General features: G+C 42.8%; 1 protein-coding gene across 1 annotated transcript in view; it reads right to left on the bottom strand.

Moving 5' to 3' along the window:
* Positions 1-663: 663 nt before the first annotated feature.
* Positions 664-17,650, bottom strand: part of PPM1A (protein phosphatase, Mg2+/Mn2+ dependent 1A) — a 51,841-nt gene continuing 34,854 nt past the window's right edge. Inside the window, exons 2-6 of the mRNA XM_015422023.1 lie at positions 17,508-17,650; positions 14,158-14,275; positions 6,642-6,750; positions 5,080-5,137; positions 664-2,488 (exon numbers count right to left, since the gene is read on the bottom strand). The exon at positions 17,508-17,650 is cut by the window's right edge and continues 702 nt beyond it. Coding sequence (XP_015277509.1) covers positions 2,459-2,488; positions 5,080-5,137; positions 6,642-6,750; positions 14,158-14,275; positions 17,508-17,650 — 458 coding nt within the window. The 3' untranslated portion in view covers positions 664-2,458. The remainder of the gene's footprint in view (positions 2,489-5,079; positions 5,138-6,641; positions 6,751-14,157; positions 14,276-17,507) is intronic.

The following is a 17,650-nucleotide window of genomic DNA, read 5'->3' as shown; positions in this document are numbered from 1 at the left end:
TGTTTAACATATGGCTTTTCTACTTGCGATTTTTAAAAGAGATTCCAAACCTTAGTTTTGAAATTTTTAGAACTACCACTACTTTTACATAGGAAAAAAAAAGAGTTTTCTTTCCAGCGCTAAAAGCCAGTTCAGCTTCCCCATCTAGCTTCCCGTGTTGAATTTCAAATATACGCCTTAATTAGGTGCTTGTGAAGCTATGGTCGACAGCTTTCTGGTCTGAACTCAGTGAAATTGTTGGTTTTCAGCATTTATTCGTAGATCCGGTGAGGGGTTGGCCGTTCAACCCCAAATTGCTAAAACTTTATAAATACAAACAGTGCTTTTACACTTATGCTCTGAATGGGGGTTACAAATCACATACAATGATGTTAAGGTCAAGCACCCTATTCAAACAAGAGGGATAAATTAATGTGTTTGCTGGTAATAACACTACCCTTAATTGAGACAGTTCCTTGGGTTACTGTTTCGCTCTTCAGCAATCCCTAATTCTGCAACAGGTTTTAAGGCTATATATACACACAAATGTATATTTCAAAGTTAGGAGGGAAAGACAGATATAGAAAAAATGCATTATACATTGCTTCCTATAAAAAGGTACATTTTACACCTTTTTAAAAAAATTTCCTAGCTACATCGCTACAACTTATCCGTATTGTGTTGATTTTCCTTTTTCATGGGGGGGGGGGGAGAGATATCTGCCAACTGAACGTAGAGAAAGCTACATATCATACAATATCTTCAACTTTTTTAAAAAAGACAAAATACAAGGTGCATGAAATCGTAATTCTGCAATCACCTGACTGATCTGAGGAGTTAGTTTTATATGTTTCTGTAGAGGAAAAAGTCAAATTAGTTGTATTACTTTCACAGGGTTTTTTAAAACGTCAATTAAATCTGAACACTTAAATATTCTGAACATGCTGTATTTCAAATGACACATATTGTTAAATCGCTAGGAGAGCTTTTTGTTCTAAATCAACAGGGGAACTATAAAACACACCATAAAAAGGTAAGATTGTCAGGCTCTGACAAATGAATTTTCATTAATATAAACTCCGGGAGGTTATCTCAAAATTAAAAAATAATAATCAGGAAATGAACCCATGTAAATAGATTACTCCATTTTTCAAGCCATACTTCCCCCTAACTGGCTTGGGGGGGGGGGGAGAAAGAGTCCGTCTGTGCCTTGGGCAACAGTGAAGAGTTCTTCCCATTTCAGAAATGGGCAACAATTTAATAAAAAATAATTATCCACATATGACATCTCATTTACAAGTATTTCAGAAGAGGGGCGGGAAAAGGAATTACACGTATATGGTTAAATTTCTTGTTGGTTAAATCAAGCTTTATTGATAAAATGGAATTCAAAATATTTTACTCGGAACAGCAGCCGACCCAGCCGATCAGGAGAATAAAAGTGGCGCGGGCGCCCACCGAATACAGAAAGATGCAGCCTTTTATAAACTGAAAATTAACTGAGGGTAGAGGGTCGCATCCTTACCAGTCTACTGCGCTCACAGCGGTGCTATCCCATGATGCAAATCCTGCATCGGAGGAGAGGACTGCCATTTGCGGAGCAACGGGATACAACCGAAATGATTCGTTCCTTAAAAAGGTGCATAATATCAAGGCATTTTCAGTCTGCCCCACCCCACACAGTCCCCACCCTGCCCCGATTTGCAGTAATAACAGCAATGTTGCAATATTGGCAAACCTGTCCCTATTTCCGCTCTCAAGACCCCCTCCACGTGTTTCAGTGGGAGTTTAGGCTCCCCCAGAGGAATTCAAGAACAATTTTAAAAGTCTGACGGAGAATGAACTGTATTCCAGTTATTTTCCATACTCAACAGTGATCTAGCCTAGATCCTCCGGTTTATATAAAACAACCCCCTTTTAAATATCTTTCTGCACACCTCCTGAGCATTTAACGCTGGCTAGGTTGCTGCTCCCAGCAATCCAGAACCACAAATATGAATGGAAGGAGGGGGAGGGGAGGGCTAGGGTATTTGTTGCACTGAACAACAAGCCAAGCATTCCGCCTAACCTTGAGTGACGTAAAGCCGTTCATTATTAAATAAGCATTTTGTACAACCACAATTGCACTTTACAAAACGAAAACAAACCCCCCCCCCCCCCAAAATCATACAACATAAAATGGTTTTCAGAGTCCAATTTACAACATTATGGTTTTTTCCAATATCACTTTTACAGAAGATCTGGGGTTGGGTTTGTTTGTTTGTTTTTTGCAAAATAAGATCATCAGTTCCTGGGCTATGCAGGTGGTAGGGACCGCTGCTTCCGGGTGTGTTGCTGCCTTCCCAGACACATCTTTTCCCCCTCTTTCAAGTAAAGTGGAGGATGGACGTTATATGAAGGGTCGCTGTTGAGCTGGGTGCATTTTTTTTTTCCATACAGGGAGGGTGGATGTAAACTCCACACAGCTTAGATGGCAGTCTTACCACATTTCATCCGTTGACGCAGAGTCCTTAAAGAAAAGAGAAGGAACCCTTTAAAGTCTGGAGCGCCCAAAATTACGGCAGTTTCTGGATAATCCAGACTAGAAAGAGAAGAAACGTGGATAATTTTAGAACTTCAAATTTTCCCTTCTTCTTCTTCTTCTTTTTTGTTGGAGAGTTTTTTCTCTGGGAATAAAGCTTTTTTTGAGTACTTGGCAAGACAACGGACGCATGAAGCTGTTCTGAGTTTGGACCTCGCCTTCAAATGATTAACTTCAAAGCAGGCTAATTTTGCAGATGTCAGAGTTAACTTGGCTAATGATTTAACCGAGCAGTTACCCACAAATGTGCCCTTCCAGCTTTTTTGCACCACCAGGCTTAAGCACACTTCAAAGAGTTTCAGTGATTATCAACAGGACCTATTGTAAAGTGTCAATACTAGCCTTGCTTAGCTAATGAGAAGTTCATTTTAAAATTCATTTTAAAGATGCCTTTCCTCGTGACTGCTAGCCCCCAACCACTACACTGCTCCCATTCTACTACCCACCAGATGCAGTCGGAGATGGAGTCATACTGCAGATTCCGCTATAACCAGACTTATCCAAAGAAGGGTACACAGTTAGTTATTCTGAATTTAGAAGTGTGCTGTTTTACTCTAAATGAGCAAGTTAGTGTTTCAATGGTGGCTTGGATGAAAGATATTGGGCACTGCATAGAAATAGATAAATGGTCCAGTACTTGGAAATCTCTTAAATACCTAAGAGCTATCAACTATAAAGAAAACATTTATAAAGAAGCACACCGCTGGTACTGGTCACCAGATAGGAAAGCTAAATGTAATGCTACACTACCTAATATATGTGGAAATGTTGTTCGAACGTCGGAACTTTTTTTCACATGTGGTGGCGATGTGTGAAAGTAACTAACTACTGGAAGATGATTCAGAAATTCATCTTGGAAGTGATGTGCGTAACAAGAAGAAGAAGAAGAGATTGGATTTATACCTCGCCCTTCACTTGGAGTCTCAGAGCGGCTTACAAACTCCTTTCCCTTCCCCTCCCCACAAGAGACACCCCGTGAGGTGGGTGGGGCTGAGAGAACTCTGACACAAACTGCTCTTTTAGGAACAGCTGTTCCAGAGCTTGTGACTGACCCAAGGTCACATTAGCAGGTGCAGGTTGAGGAGTGGGGGGAATCAAACCCGGTTCTCCCAGATTAGAGTCCGCACACTTAACCACTACACCAGTGCAACAATTGCCTTGCCCCCTGAAGTAGCTTTGCTGAATATGATTTCGGAAGGTTACAACCAAAAAGATAAATTTTTGATAATATTTATATTGACTACAGCTAGAATATTACTAGCTAAATACTGGAAACAGGAGTCCCTTCCCTCAAGAGAGGAATGAGTGTATAAATTATTAGAGACAGCGGGACTTGATAAATTAAGCATTATGCTTCAAGGAAAAGATGAAAAAAAAATTGTTGAAAGGTGGAAGCGTTTATAAATATGGATAAATAAACAGTAGATGTTATAGACTCAAATGGATATAGATTTGTCTGTATATACTTTGTATGCATTTAGAAAACCGAAAATAAAACTAGGAGGGGGGGGAGAAGTGTGCTGTTTTGATGCCAAATTTAGGAGTTCTTCAGAGCTAATACGCATAGCCACGTTAGGGCAACCAACCCCCAGATGGTGTCCGGAGATCTCCTGGGATTACAACTAATCTCCAGGCAACAGATTAAGTCCCCTGGAGAAAAAGGTCAGTTTGGAAGGTGGAGTCTATGGCATTATACTGAGGTCCCTCTCCTCCCCAAACCCCACCCTTCTGTGGCCCCACCCCCAAAATCTCCAGGTATTTCCCAACCCAAAGATGGCAAAACCTATGCCACACGTGTAGAAGACAAGTGAAAGAAAGGGCACATTTGGAAGGCACGGGGGGAGGATTTTCAGTTGCAGAAACAGCAGAGCTTTCCCATACTCCTCCCTTGAAACACCTGAAGAATGGAAAAGCTTTTTCTAAAAAAAAATGTAGAAAGAGAAACGTGGACGAAAATGAGAAAGAAAATAGGAAGGAAGGAAAAGAAAACAGAACGGTGAAATTAAGACACATTCAGCGGATTAGTCACTGGCGAGCGACTCGAAAGAGCACAACGCCTGGCTCACATCTTGACAACTGAGAAGTGCAGTGAGTGAAACCAGGAAATTTCGGCCAGTGAACTATGCCTGATGAATGCATGAGGCAAGTGTTGAGATTTTTCTTTTTTAGAAAAAGGAACTGGCATAAGCCAATGGTGTATCTAACAAGTTCAGCCAAGAAGCTGAGTTCTGCCCCACCACTCTGGCACAGCACGGCTGACATTAAAGTAGATACGCAATGGCCAAAGACACTTTCCAGCACATGGTGAACTTTTTTTCTTGCTCCAAGCCCTGATTCCAGATGAAGGAATAGTCACATTTTTAGTCAGAGTTTTACAGAAAGCCATGCCCACATTTTCAGGACAAGTCTGCCATGGGGTGGTAGATTTTCAGTTTGGGGAAACAACCCCACCACCCCACCTTCGAATCAGAGTTAAAAACAAGTAGAAAGGACCAGCTGGGGATAGAAGCGATACTCACGGTCTCATCGTTTCTATAAGGGACCAGTCTGTTATAAACTGCTTCAATCAAACCCCGTCTACAACAGGCAAAGGGGAGGGGGGGGAGAGAGAAAGTTTTAAAGAAGTTCAGCTTTTCTCAAAAGGCCAAAGTCCGACCAAGATCTTATAACAGAAATACTTTGGAAATAAAGTTCTCATAGGTTAAAAATCTGCAACATTTTCTCAAAAGACCAACCCATAATTTAAGATCCTTGAAGTTACCTAATCTGGTAAGGGAATCAAATATCCCACTGGCCATTCCCAAATAGCTGGGCCTACCTGAAATTGTCTTTTGAGTCCTAGCTGATGGGCCAAGGGAATTCCCAATAAGATACCCTGGTACTGGGCAATGCAGGCCATTATGGCAGGCTCCTTTAGACAGGGAGGTACTACAGGTGATTTGGCTTTTCATTACATGAAATGCAAAAACAACACCTGCAATATCTCACATCATTCTTCTGTATCTGAGATCTAGCTCTAATCTAGTCCTCATGTTCTCCTAATTGACAAAGGCAGTGCAGTTACCAGCACTCCTTACCCTTATTTATTGGTTGATGAAGGTTCGAGAGTGTCTGAATGGTTTCTACTGTTAAATGATTCGTTTATAATCCAACTTGATCCTCTTGCTGTTGCTTGTTATTGCTTGTTCAATGCTTGTGATGTTCATTGTTTAAATGATTGTTTAAAAACGAATAAAAAATATATTTTAAAAAAAATATTCTCACATCATCTCAGATCACTTCAACTCTTCTCTAATGCAAAGGTAGCCAAAAGGTCCTCAATTATGGTATAAAGTTTCTTGAAAGGGAAGATTTAGATCTGCGAAAGTGAATGGCCCCGTAATTGTTCTACCTCATTTTGGCCCCATATTAAGTATTTTGACCTTTTATGAGCTATGTTGACCTCATATTAAATATTTTGACACTAACATCATAACGTAACGTCAAAATCTGATGTTGTATCTTTTTTCTTGGGTTATATATTTTATAACCAGTTTAATTATGGAAGCCCATTAATCCACCCCCAGGATTTCATGCTAAATTGGCCTATTTGTCATTCAGGAAAAGCAAGCCTGAATCCTGGCGAAAAATGTGAACGTACAAAATAAGCATGAAACTTAATGAACAAAATCCAGATTTCTTAACCATTTCGAAGCATTAAAAACCCAGAGAACCAAATATGAATACATGCCATGATTTTACACTTTTAAGACCTAAAAGAGGTTAATATCTCAGAACTTTGGTGAAAGGATGAGGCCACCCTTAAAAATAGCCTGACCTTTCTTCGGCTACAGTATGACACAGGCTTACTTTTAGAATCCACCTCCCTGTCTGCCACAGGCTTCCATTTCCTTTTTAAAAAAATAATCCCAAATTGGAAACAGCTGGTTCGGTTTAACACTTGGTAAGCCCCATTTTTGTTCCGAGCTATTTTTGGTGGCCTTCCCAACCCCCTTCCCTGCATTAAAAAAAGAAAGAAAGAAGTGGTCTTACATACATATTTAGAATCAAAAGCAAATTTAGGCTAGCGTTGCCTACTCACTTGCTCGCCAATTCACCCCCGGGTGGAAGGTTTGGGACGTTCTCCGTTTGTAACGTGCGCATGACGTGGACTAAGTCTGGCGCTCCTTCGCCCTGCTTCTTGATGATCTCTGGGAATCAGAAGTACTTTCTTTGTAAATTCAGTTGAAATGCAATGGAAAAGACTGCAGTACTTGGTTTTATCAAAGGCAAGCTGTGGCGTTAAAGGCTTTTCTCATAATGAGACTTACAGTAAAGTCAATACTCTAACAAAAAAAAAGTTAGCCCGGGGGGGGGGGGGGGGGGGGGGGGACGGTTTTACGTGTACTCTTCGCATAAGATCAGTTCCCTCTGCAGATCTTTCGTACAAGAAATCCCCTGGTAGCACACAGTCTTAATTTTATTATATCATTATATCAGAATACCAAGACTGATGTTGTTATAGGACTGCAGAAGAGCTTGTGCTAAAAGGGCACTGGGACCTGGCCTGCTTATACTGACTGAGAGAAAAACAAATCAGTTATAAATAGACTTCACAGTTAAAATGCAACTGCCATTTTTATCCAGTGAAAATGACACACACCGATAGGCTGGTTTTTCAGAGTTTTATCGCTTGAAGTGTCAAGATACGATTGAGACAGTAAAAGGCATTCTGACAGGAACAACAACAAAAAAACAGATTGGCAAAACGACAAGAGATGCATTACACAATGTATTTATGGGGGAACAATGCAGACGGAAAAGTCAGAGAAATACTTAAGCCCCCGTTGCATGAAACACTGAACAACTAAGAACCTGATTTCTGCTACAATACTGTCATTCATTTTTAAACAATATTCGAACACTGCGTGCATTTACCTACAACATTTTCAATCCATTTTTCTTTCGAATGAATAGCAAAAAAATCGCTTACATTCATGGGAAATCAGGGTTTTACAAAATGACTAATTTCTAATTTTCCAAAGTGCTTAATGTCACCAACTCAACTGCTACCAAAAACATCTTAGGAAACAATGTTTAAAGATCTTAGAGGCAACCAAGAACTGCTGGCAAAAGGATCTACCTTAGAACATCAGATGATTTCAAGCAAAACTGACAGTCAAAAGCCACTCTCTGCTTCACTACCGGAGATCCTTTAACCGAAGACATTAAAGGGACCAAACTTGGAAATGTTTGCTTGGAAACTTGTCCTATTTTGCAGTCTCCTGAAAACCTAAGGCAGGGACTTCCCTAACCTTTCCGAGTCTGCGGACACATTCTGACATAGCACAGTGGACACAGCAACAAAATGGCTGCCGCAGGAGTTGAAGCCAGTCACAAAATGGCTGCCGCAGCTTACCTTCAATAACAGAGTGCAGATCCTTGTGCTGTGGTGGCAGCTGCTGCCAAAGCAACGTTTTTAAAAAAAATCTGTATAGCCAATCAATTTCCCAATAGTCAATCGAAGTCTTGCTGGGCAGAAGCCCTACTCGGCTCCACCCGCTTCCTAAAAACATCTGGCGGGCGACAGAAAAGATGTCAGCGGGGCACCATGACACCCACAGGCACCACGTTGGGAACCCTTGACTCAAGGTTAGTATTACAAAAGAGTCTTTCTTCACAGGAGCAGCATAGTCATAAACCAAGAGAATATTATTATTTATTAAATTTATTAATCGCCCTATCCCGGCTCACACTGTGGGTTTATGAACACAATATCTGGGCTTTATGTATACAAGTTCCAGTACAATTTTATGAAAACACCAACAAAAGGGCACTTGCGCAGCTTTCCCCCAAAGATGTGAATTTAACTTTGGTCGACACTATCCCTATCTAAACAAAAGATAGAGATTCTAACATTATTACTTTAGGCTGCCAAAACTTGCATAGCGATTAGATGGAACCAAACAAAGGTCCCCACAATAAACATCTGGATTGCTAAAGTTTGGGATGTTATAGTAGCAGACAAGATTGCAACCCAAATAACAATAGCACAAACACCTAACAAGCCAAATGATTTTGTGGGAAAATGGTTTTCTTATTTTGATTATTATACAACTGGGAACAATAGCCTATTGTACAACTGGGAACAATAGCACTTTATTGTTTATTGTTGATTGTAATGTTGTTGGATTTTATTGGTTTTTATGTGATTTTATGTTCGGGCTATGCCCCTTGTAAGCCGCCCTGAGCCCGCTTGCGGGGAGGGCGGGGTAAAAATACTTAAATAAATAAATAAAATAAATAAATATGATATTCCTGATAAATATAAAAAAATTGCATTTTATTGATATATTAAACATTAGGAATGTATAAAGCTATAATTGTGTTATTTACAAATAGTTATCGTTTAAGGTAATAGGTATTGATAAATGGTTTGAGTTGTTATGGAATTAGTTGACATTGTATTGTTGGTGGTTTTTTGATGTAATGTTTTGAAAAATTAAAAACAAAAAAAAATTTTAAATGCAAAGGGATATCTACCAAAAGTAACTCGGACCCTCTTGAGGAAAACGCAGGGTATAACTTAAACATCGTAAAGTTTTTATAATCTACACCAGTGAGCTGTATGCAAAACGTATGAAAGAAGAACACAGCTGGGGAAGTTATTTTTTTTAAGCATCTTCCGTCATCTTTTTATTACAGTACGTTTTAGCCATGCTGTTATGTCATGAAACTGATAGCAACACACACTGGGAGAAAGTTTTAGCAGCTGCCAAGAAATTTACGGGCAACATTTAATTTAACCCTAGAACTACGGTCCCCCGTCCATCCCCCCCCCCAGTCAAGCAAGGACTGTTAATGGTGGTCAGGATCCGAAGAGCTCTTTAAGCCTGGTGGCCAGAGGCCTATGCTAGTCCAGTGGCAGTGCAGACTTTTTTCCCCCTTCGTTTCAGCAGCCAATCTTCCTGTCTCGGTTTCAAAAACAATTTGCCATGTGGAGCAGAAAGTGACTGTTCAAGTTAAAAAACAAAAAACAAAAGGACCCACTAGGCTCACATAAATTTAACTGCTCTTAGGAACCTGGACAGTATTTTGAAGCAAGTGCTTTAAATTATGAGATCGGAGGTATTTTAAAAGTGAAGCGCTAAGGCCAAAGGTTAGTTTTTCAACAAACACCTACTATTTTACGACAAGAAAAAACTTCTAATACTGACAGCTGAATAAAGAGAAAAGGTCTCAGTTTTGTTTCGCCAAGTTCTTTTATTGTGAATTGTGAACATCTAGTATTGTCTACATCACTCTAACGCTAAGTTATTTTTTTTGTACAAAAATAAAGGGATTTAAAGGGACCTGAATGACAGTTCCAAAACCTAAAACTGCAGTACATTTAAAAAATACGTTCTCCACTAAAATTAATACATTTGTACTCCATAGAAATATATGCACAACCCACATGGATATTTATGGCACGAATGGAACAGCATGCTGGCCTTCACGCTGCAATATCTTTTTTGGCGTCGATGCATATCACAACTCCTTCTCATTAACTTAGTATACTCAAACTGTGGTACAAGAAGACTGAAAGACAGACAGACTGAACGTGTACCTTATTTTAACCACGAGACCATGGTGTTAAACATCTGAGAAACAATGTTCTATATTTTTACAGTTGTGGGAGATGGTTTTTGCATCCAAATAACAAAGATTGACTCATCCTCTCTTGTGTGAGAGAGACAGAGAACACATCTATAGCTAAACATTGTCTCTTATTGAAGATATGAAGGATAGGGCTTATGCCACACTAAAATTTACCAAACTCGATGCCTCAAAATACAGACATTTAAATAGTATTCAACATTTGTTTGCTACAAAACATTATTTCAAAACACAGATTTTACTGACCAATCCTTAAATCAAAGTACTTGTGCAAGCGCCTCCAAACTGGAATTTGCACATACGGGGCAGGCCAGATTTGGAGCTAAAATCTGAATAGTTAACGTTTTGGAAGGGGTTTTTAAAAAAAAAAAAATGGGCAAGAAGACCCATTATCTGTGGTGTTAACAGGACGCTTTGGGACAAGGTTCTCAACACCTGCAATTTTGTGCTGGAAGGGAGCAGGGATGGTTTATAGGTTATTTCCCACATTTATTTACACCTGAACTTGTTTGACGTGAGTACAAGAAATTGAACAGAGGACAAAAGGCAAAAGAATCTGTTATTGGCATATCTAAACCAGCCAACAGCTCCTTCACAGCAGTTATTATTCTAAACCAGATGGAATTATTGTACCTATTATTCTAAACCAGTTATTATTCTAAACAAGCCAACAGCATAGCGTCTTCACAGCAGCTTAAGATAAACTGTACTGCCAAGAGCAGCTCTTTTTTAAAATCACCTGGTCAGAAGTATAAGCCCTAAAAGTCAGGTCATTCAGAAAATGCAGTGTGCCCACTTCGGGAGTCCCACAAGTCATACGTTCTGAAGTACTTCAAACGTTACCGTAATCATTGCAGGACAATGTTAAATTGCTTGTAAATTTTCCTCCTGCTGGGCCACAACACATCTTCTATTAACTGGATATCTGTTCTCAAATAGAACTGAAGGCCAGGTAATTGGGTCCTAAGGTATCCTTGGACTTTTGGCAGAAGCGGCCTCAAGAACCCCTAAATTGTTCTAAAACCCTCCCAAGTTAAGAGGAATTTCTTACGAAAGCCGTTTAAAGAGAAACGTAGAGGAAAATAGAGCACGCACATCCCCGACAATTCCCTTTAAAATGTTCTAGCATCGAGTTCCTAAAACTAACATTTACATTAAAGAAAATTTTAAAGAACGGCTCAGGGGAACAGGGACAGAAAGAACAAGAAACGTCTGAAGATGTTGTTGTGTTGGCCGGCAACAGAACAGTTAACGTTACAGTCCTGCAGTCCCTTAGAGATTTGGGAGTTTTGACTTTCAAAAGCTCATACCCTGAAAAGCTCATTGGTCTCTAAAGGGGCTGCCGGACTCAGATCTAACTGGGATCACAGATACGATGTTTATTCATCGTCTCAACAATTCCCCGTATACAAATTAAGAACCAAAGAATCCAGACTCATAAACGACAGGTTTATACTTTTGAATGTTTTTATCTTTCGGCCATGCTGGCTGTGATCCAAAAAGGCTCATGCTTACTGTGCACGTTCACCCACACTGGCAACAAACATGGAAAGGCCACCTATTTCCCCTCCTGGCTTCTTGCACTGTGTCAAACGCTCCCGCAGGGAAGGATGCTCCAGCCTTCAGAAGCAACTTTTCCAGAGGAAGAACTGTGGCCCCCAGGGGGGGGGGTGCCAGGGGGGAGCCCGCACTGAATGCAACCCTTTGGCACGTGCCTCCTGAATGCAATTTTAAAAATTCACTGCAAGGGAAGTTGGCAACTGTTGGCTAACAACAAAATACAAATGGTCTTTTTTAACGCTGGCCAATCTTTTCTATGTGAAAGTGGGGATGAACGGGTCTGTGGCACAAAGGTAGCGGGGCAGAGGCCCGAGGAGGCTCCGTTTCCTGGGTGAAAGGCAACAGCTGCTCCGGGACAGGGCGGGGCACCTTGCGAGAAGACGGCAGCAGCCCTATGCAAACCGAGGGAGTGGGGCAAGGCAAGGCAAGGGTTGAGAGCGACAAGGCTCTGAGGGCAGTGCTGGGCTTGACCAACATAGGCATTGCCCCAGAGATAAAAACAGCAATGTCAGAAGAGGCAGGGGAGGCCAGGAATGGAAGCTGGTGAGTAAAACCGAGGAGGTACCAAGAAGGAAGAAAGGGGAACCTAAGGAGGAGCCTGGAGCGAGAAAACATTACCAAAATGGGACAGGCCTGGGGAACTGCCCCAAGGCAGAGGCACAGATCAGCTCCCTGATGTCCGAAGGGGCAGAAATGGGCAGGTAAAGGGAAGCGCACTCATGAGGGAACCTGTGTGGACTTTGCTACATCCAATAAAGAGGCAATTAAGGAACACCATTATGTCTGGTCTGGCTGCCTATGTAAATCAATTATGATGTCCAGCTCCCCCCCCCCGGGGGGGGGCGCGCTGCAGGGTCACAGGACTGCTTGCAGGGATGAACATACAGATAGCAGCTCACATTGCATCTCCCCCAAACTCCTATGTATGTCACATGCCACATCTCCATGAAATGCGACTTCTAGAATCTAAATAATATTAGTAACCCTCAAAGTGCACTGCTTCTAATATAAAGCGCTCGTGTGCTGCCCTGCAGGGCTGTAGTTAGTAGATTTGTGTAAATGTTTAGTGTACCTTTAAGAATACGTGCTTGTTAGGTGTATGCTGCAGCAGTATGTCGTGTGATGATGTTTCCCTCTCGCCATTGGGGCAGTTGTTTTTTCCCTTTCTGTTATTGCTTGACCCAACAATGGCATTTTTTAATGCATGTTCTCAAGAGATATCAGTGCTTGTAACGCTGAGGAAAAGCTGCAGTCTTTCCCACCAGACTTTCCCTAGAAGCTTCAAGTCTTCGTTTATTTCCCGCTAAGCCCTAATCAGTTCACCGATTCTAATCCAACATATTCACCAAGGGACTGTAAATTTGTCTGGACCCTGGGCTTTTTTTTATTGCACGTTGAAACTTGTGAATAAAGTTTCGTTAAAAGGAAGAGCTGTGTAGACCGTGTCTTGCAAACGAGGTCACATTTCGGGGCCCAGAATGGCTATTGTCTTGTTTGTCTCAAACAAATTTCCCATTCCAGAGGCTATAACACATTATGAGCCACAGAGTAAATTTCAAGAGAGAAAACACTGACAGGCACTCTTAACATTTGATGGAGAAGTATTTTCGTTTAGAGTCGAGTTATACATTCAAAATAAAGTGCATGGGGACGCGTAACTCAATCATCGATATGGCAGAAATAGAGGCAACTTAGGCCAGCGCACTGTTGATGATGTCCAAGCACATAACGTGAATATGTCTGGATCCATAATACCATTTTACCAGTGCAACTGCTCTAATAATCTGCTGAAAGGGTATGTAATACACTTGCCGTAGTGGGCTTCTCTGTATGGGAAACGACTATGCATTCCTTGTATCCCAGATTGTGGCACACCTTTCAAGCCTATATTTTAACCAGATTCAATTTCAAACCAGATGGTTTAAAAAATTATATAAAACACATTTTTGCCTACCATTAAAAAATGTTATCAGGATTAAAATTCCCTACCGCCTACAGCGATTTCAGAACTATGACGTAGCCGTAACAGACGTTGATACATCGTCCCCTTAAGTATGATTGGATCACGATGGCTAACATATGTCACAGCAACCCAGGACAAGAAATCATTTGTGCCCTGGATTTATTGCTGTTCATGGTCCATCATGAACGCTACTTTCAAACTTTCGTCTCTTGCAAGCAGAATTGCCAGGGACAGGCAGTGGATATCTATTATTTGGAAAGGACATATTACACACATCCAAAAAGACAACCCAAAAAAAAAATCGCCTTTTTGAGTGATGTATGCTAAATGTCCTCTGGCACTTACGGATTTCATAAAAAGCCTGCAGATATTGAGTGCTTGGCTGATGGGCTCGCGCTTAGAAAGGAAATTACTTATTTTTTTTTAAAAGAGCCACCTTCTACTCTGCTTTCCAGGAACTTGTCCAGCTCTGCCTCTCTCTTCACTGCCTCTGGTAATACCTTTGGTGCATTTGGAAAACAGATCAGTATCACACTCATGTTGTCCCGGCTACCCTGGAGGAGAGGGGGGAAAAAAAGAAGAAAACAGTTCAGATGAGGTCCGATTTTCCATCGCGTTATGCATTAAGTGCAGTCATTTTTTATTACTTCCAATCTGCACAAGAAACCCATACAAGTATAAAATAGTCTCGTTCTGCCTCTATAGATGAGGAAAATCTATTTGCTTATAGCACGTGTCCAGAGTTCTCACCAGTGTTCCCTCTAAGCTTAGTGTGAGCTAGCTCACATTTTCTTAGCCTCCAGCTCACACATTTTTGTTTTAGCTCAGGAAGGATGGCTCCAGAGCCAACTCATTTATGCAGCAGCCAAATCGCTCGCTCTCCGCTTTAATGTCAGTAGCTAACAAAATAGAATTTTTGCACACAGGACTCCACAGCTTAGAGGGAGCACTGGTTCTCACCGATCATTATCCTCTTTGTGGCTTACTGTGATGGCTCCTACCTTAGCAAAACACAAATTCATAACTGTGTGGCTCCTGAAACAGGGCAGCCTACAGACTTTGGAAACTGTTTACAGGTATAAAACCAAGCCCTGTGAGGAAAGGCTGAGGGACCTGGAAATGTTCAGTCTGGAGAAGAGAGGTTGAGGGGGGACAGGATGGCTAAGTATTTGAAGGGCTGGGTCACTTAGGGGAGGGCAGGGAGCTGTTCCTGTTGGCAGCAGAGGAGAGGACTCACAATCATGGGTTTAAATTAAGGGTGGGAAAGTACCGGCTGGATCTTAGGGAAAACTTTTTGACAGTCAGCATTGTGCAACAGTGGAATCAGCTGCCTAGGGAAGTGGCGAGCGGGTCCCCCTCACTGGCAGTCTTCAAGCAGGGACTGGACAAACCCTTGTCAGGGATGCTCTAGGCTGATCCTGCATTGAGCAGGGGGTTGGACTAGATGGCCCCTTCCAACTCTGTGATTCTATGATTCTAAGTTGGGCATTTCTGATGAAATATATAAACTGCATAAAATGTACTGGGAACAGATGACTTCAAGCAGAACTGGATGTGTTCCGTTTCGCGCCCAGCTATAGGAATTTTCAGGCTCCAAACTGCTTTGGCTTTAAAAACCAGCCTCAAGGGACTGAGAGTTTGGGCAGAGGAATAAACAGACAGGAAGCAACAGCTCAACTTTTTCCTTTCAGTGACTTTTCCGTTCAGACCCCCCCCCCAAAGAAACGATGGGTATCCGGAATTATTTTCCCCAAAGTGGGGAAGAGGCAACTGGGGGAGACAATTTTGGATTGGAAAAATAGCCATGAAACTAGACTCCTCCCCCACGATTCATCACCCTCTTAGAACTCTCAGCCTGCTGAGGATCTCCAAATGACCACATTTTAACAGCGGCGCGGGGCAGAAATGTTAAAAATCAAAATTGAATCTAATGTCTAGATTGCACTTATGAGATCAGCTGTTCCAAACTAATCATTTAGGTGGAGGAGGGGGGGATCTGCATAAATAACCTTAAGCACAAATACAGCGATTGGCAAACGCAGTTCAATTTATAAGCACGTGCGCTTGAGATCCATCCTGTATAGCCCAATCCACAATCCGCTTTCCAAAGCCAACGGCAGAAGTTTTGATACCACCTGACACACAATATGGAACACGTGGAGCTGCCTTATACTAAGTCAGACCCTTGGGTCCATCAAGGTCAGAAGCCTCTACTCAGACGGGCAGCAGCTCCTTCACATCACCTACTGCCGGGTCCTTTTTAACGAGAGATGCCAGGGACATTCTGCCTGAAAAGCCGGATGCTCTGCCGCTGAGCCGTGGCCCCTCCCCTGATACACGAGCTGCAGGGTGACAATATCTTACAACCTCTTACCTATCTTACAAACCCTGCGGGGCCTGTTACAGTTTCGCAGGGCCTGTAAAACGGAGCTGTTCTGCCAGGCCTTTGGTTGAGGCAGTGGCAGGCCCATAGCCAGGAATTTCTACATCAGGGGGCATTTTAATTCATCAGGGGGCACTGGGACACTAATCCAATTAAACGTAATTTAATTAATTTATGTTGGAGGCGGGGCTTGGCCCGGATGAGGAGCATAAAGCAGCCCTCCGGGTCCATCCTGGGCCAGAGGGATAGAGGCGCAGGATGGCTGCCTGTTCTTGTCACCCTCGGCTGCCTTCTTCTGTGAGGGCAACTCGCCCTGCTGCCTGCCTTCCCTCACAGGGGAGCAGGTGGCAGCCGCTTCCCTGGCCAACAGCAACCCGGAGCAGCACATGTAGGCACCCAGCAGTGCCCCCCCCCCCAGCCGGCCAATGCCTGCACTGGGCGTGCAAAGCCTCCAAGAAGCCGTCGAGCATGCGCGACTGGACCAGGTGGCCATTCTGCGTGAGCGGCAGCGCCTGCAGAAAGTCAACCATGCCTTTGAGGCCCTCAAGCACTGCACGGCTGCCAGCTGGGACGAAGGGCAAGCGGTGCCTGGCGCGCTTTGAACGGTGTGGCCGGAGCACTGCTGCCTCCTCCAGGGTCCCTCCCCTTGCTGCCCAGCCTAGCCCTCCTCGAGGCGACTGGACAGCCCACGGCAGAGCTGGGGGCAGGTGGGGGCCAGGAGGAGAAAGGACACTGATGCAAGGAGCCGAGCACGACTACAGGACCTCTGGGAAGGGCATAAAGAACCCCCCCATCACAGTCCAGGAAGCGGCAATGAACAATCCCATAGGAAAGTGCAGTGCAGGGGGGGGAAGGTAAGTAGAAGTGGCAGCCACGGCAGCACGGGGGAGTTCACAGCAGCCACTGTATTTTGTCAGAGAGTTGGGGGCCTCGGCTGAAAGGAAGTAATGGGGCCTTGGTAGGAACTCAGGGGGCCAGGCCCCAAAATGCCCCACTGTGGCTACGGGCCTGAGCAGTGGGTGTCTACCAACTGACCTCCCAGTTGCTGAGGCATTAGGCTATTGCTAATGAGACCTTTATGGCTCGGCTTTGGTCCATTCGTTCCCAGCTGTAGGAACTGAAATTGAAATCTCCTGCACTGCCCGCTTTGACTGTTTTTAACTGGCTTTACTGTATCGGTTTAATGTTTGATATTTATTTATTGAATAGTTTTAGACTGTAATCAAATTTATTGTGGTGACGTGCCCTGAGTCTGCTTGTGGGGAGGGCAGGGTATAAATCGAAACAATAAAATAAATAAATAACTTTTCAGCCATACATAGTCAACCGATCTGAACGGATTCCCTCACAAAACTCCTTAAAGAAACAGAACACAACGATCGCCCCTCGAATCATCTGACTACCTTGTACAAGCAGGTGTCGACTATCTCATTGCAAACTCTCTCGAGGTCATCCGTGACTTCCAGTCTCGATCTTACAAACTCGCACAGCTCTTCGTTTCCCATAACATCCCAGATGCCATCGCAAGCCAGAATGATGAACTGAT

This window comes from Gekko japonicus, unplaced genomic scaffold (assembly GCF_001447785.1).
Source record: "Gekko japonicus isolate JY-2015 unplaced genomic scaffold, Gekko_japonicus_V1.1 scaffold166, whole genome shotgun sequence".
Classification (NCBI taxonomy): domain Eukaryota; kingdom Metazoa; phylum Chordata; class Lepidosauria; order Squamata; family Gekkonidae; genus Gekko; species Gekko japonicus.
This window is presented reverse-complemented; position numbering and strand designations above follow the sequence as displayed.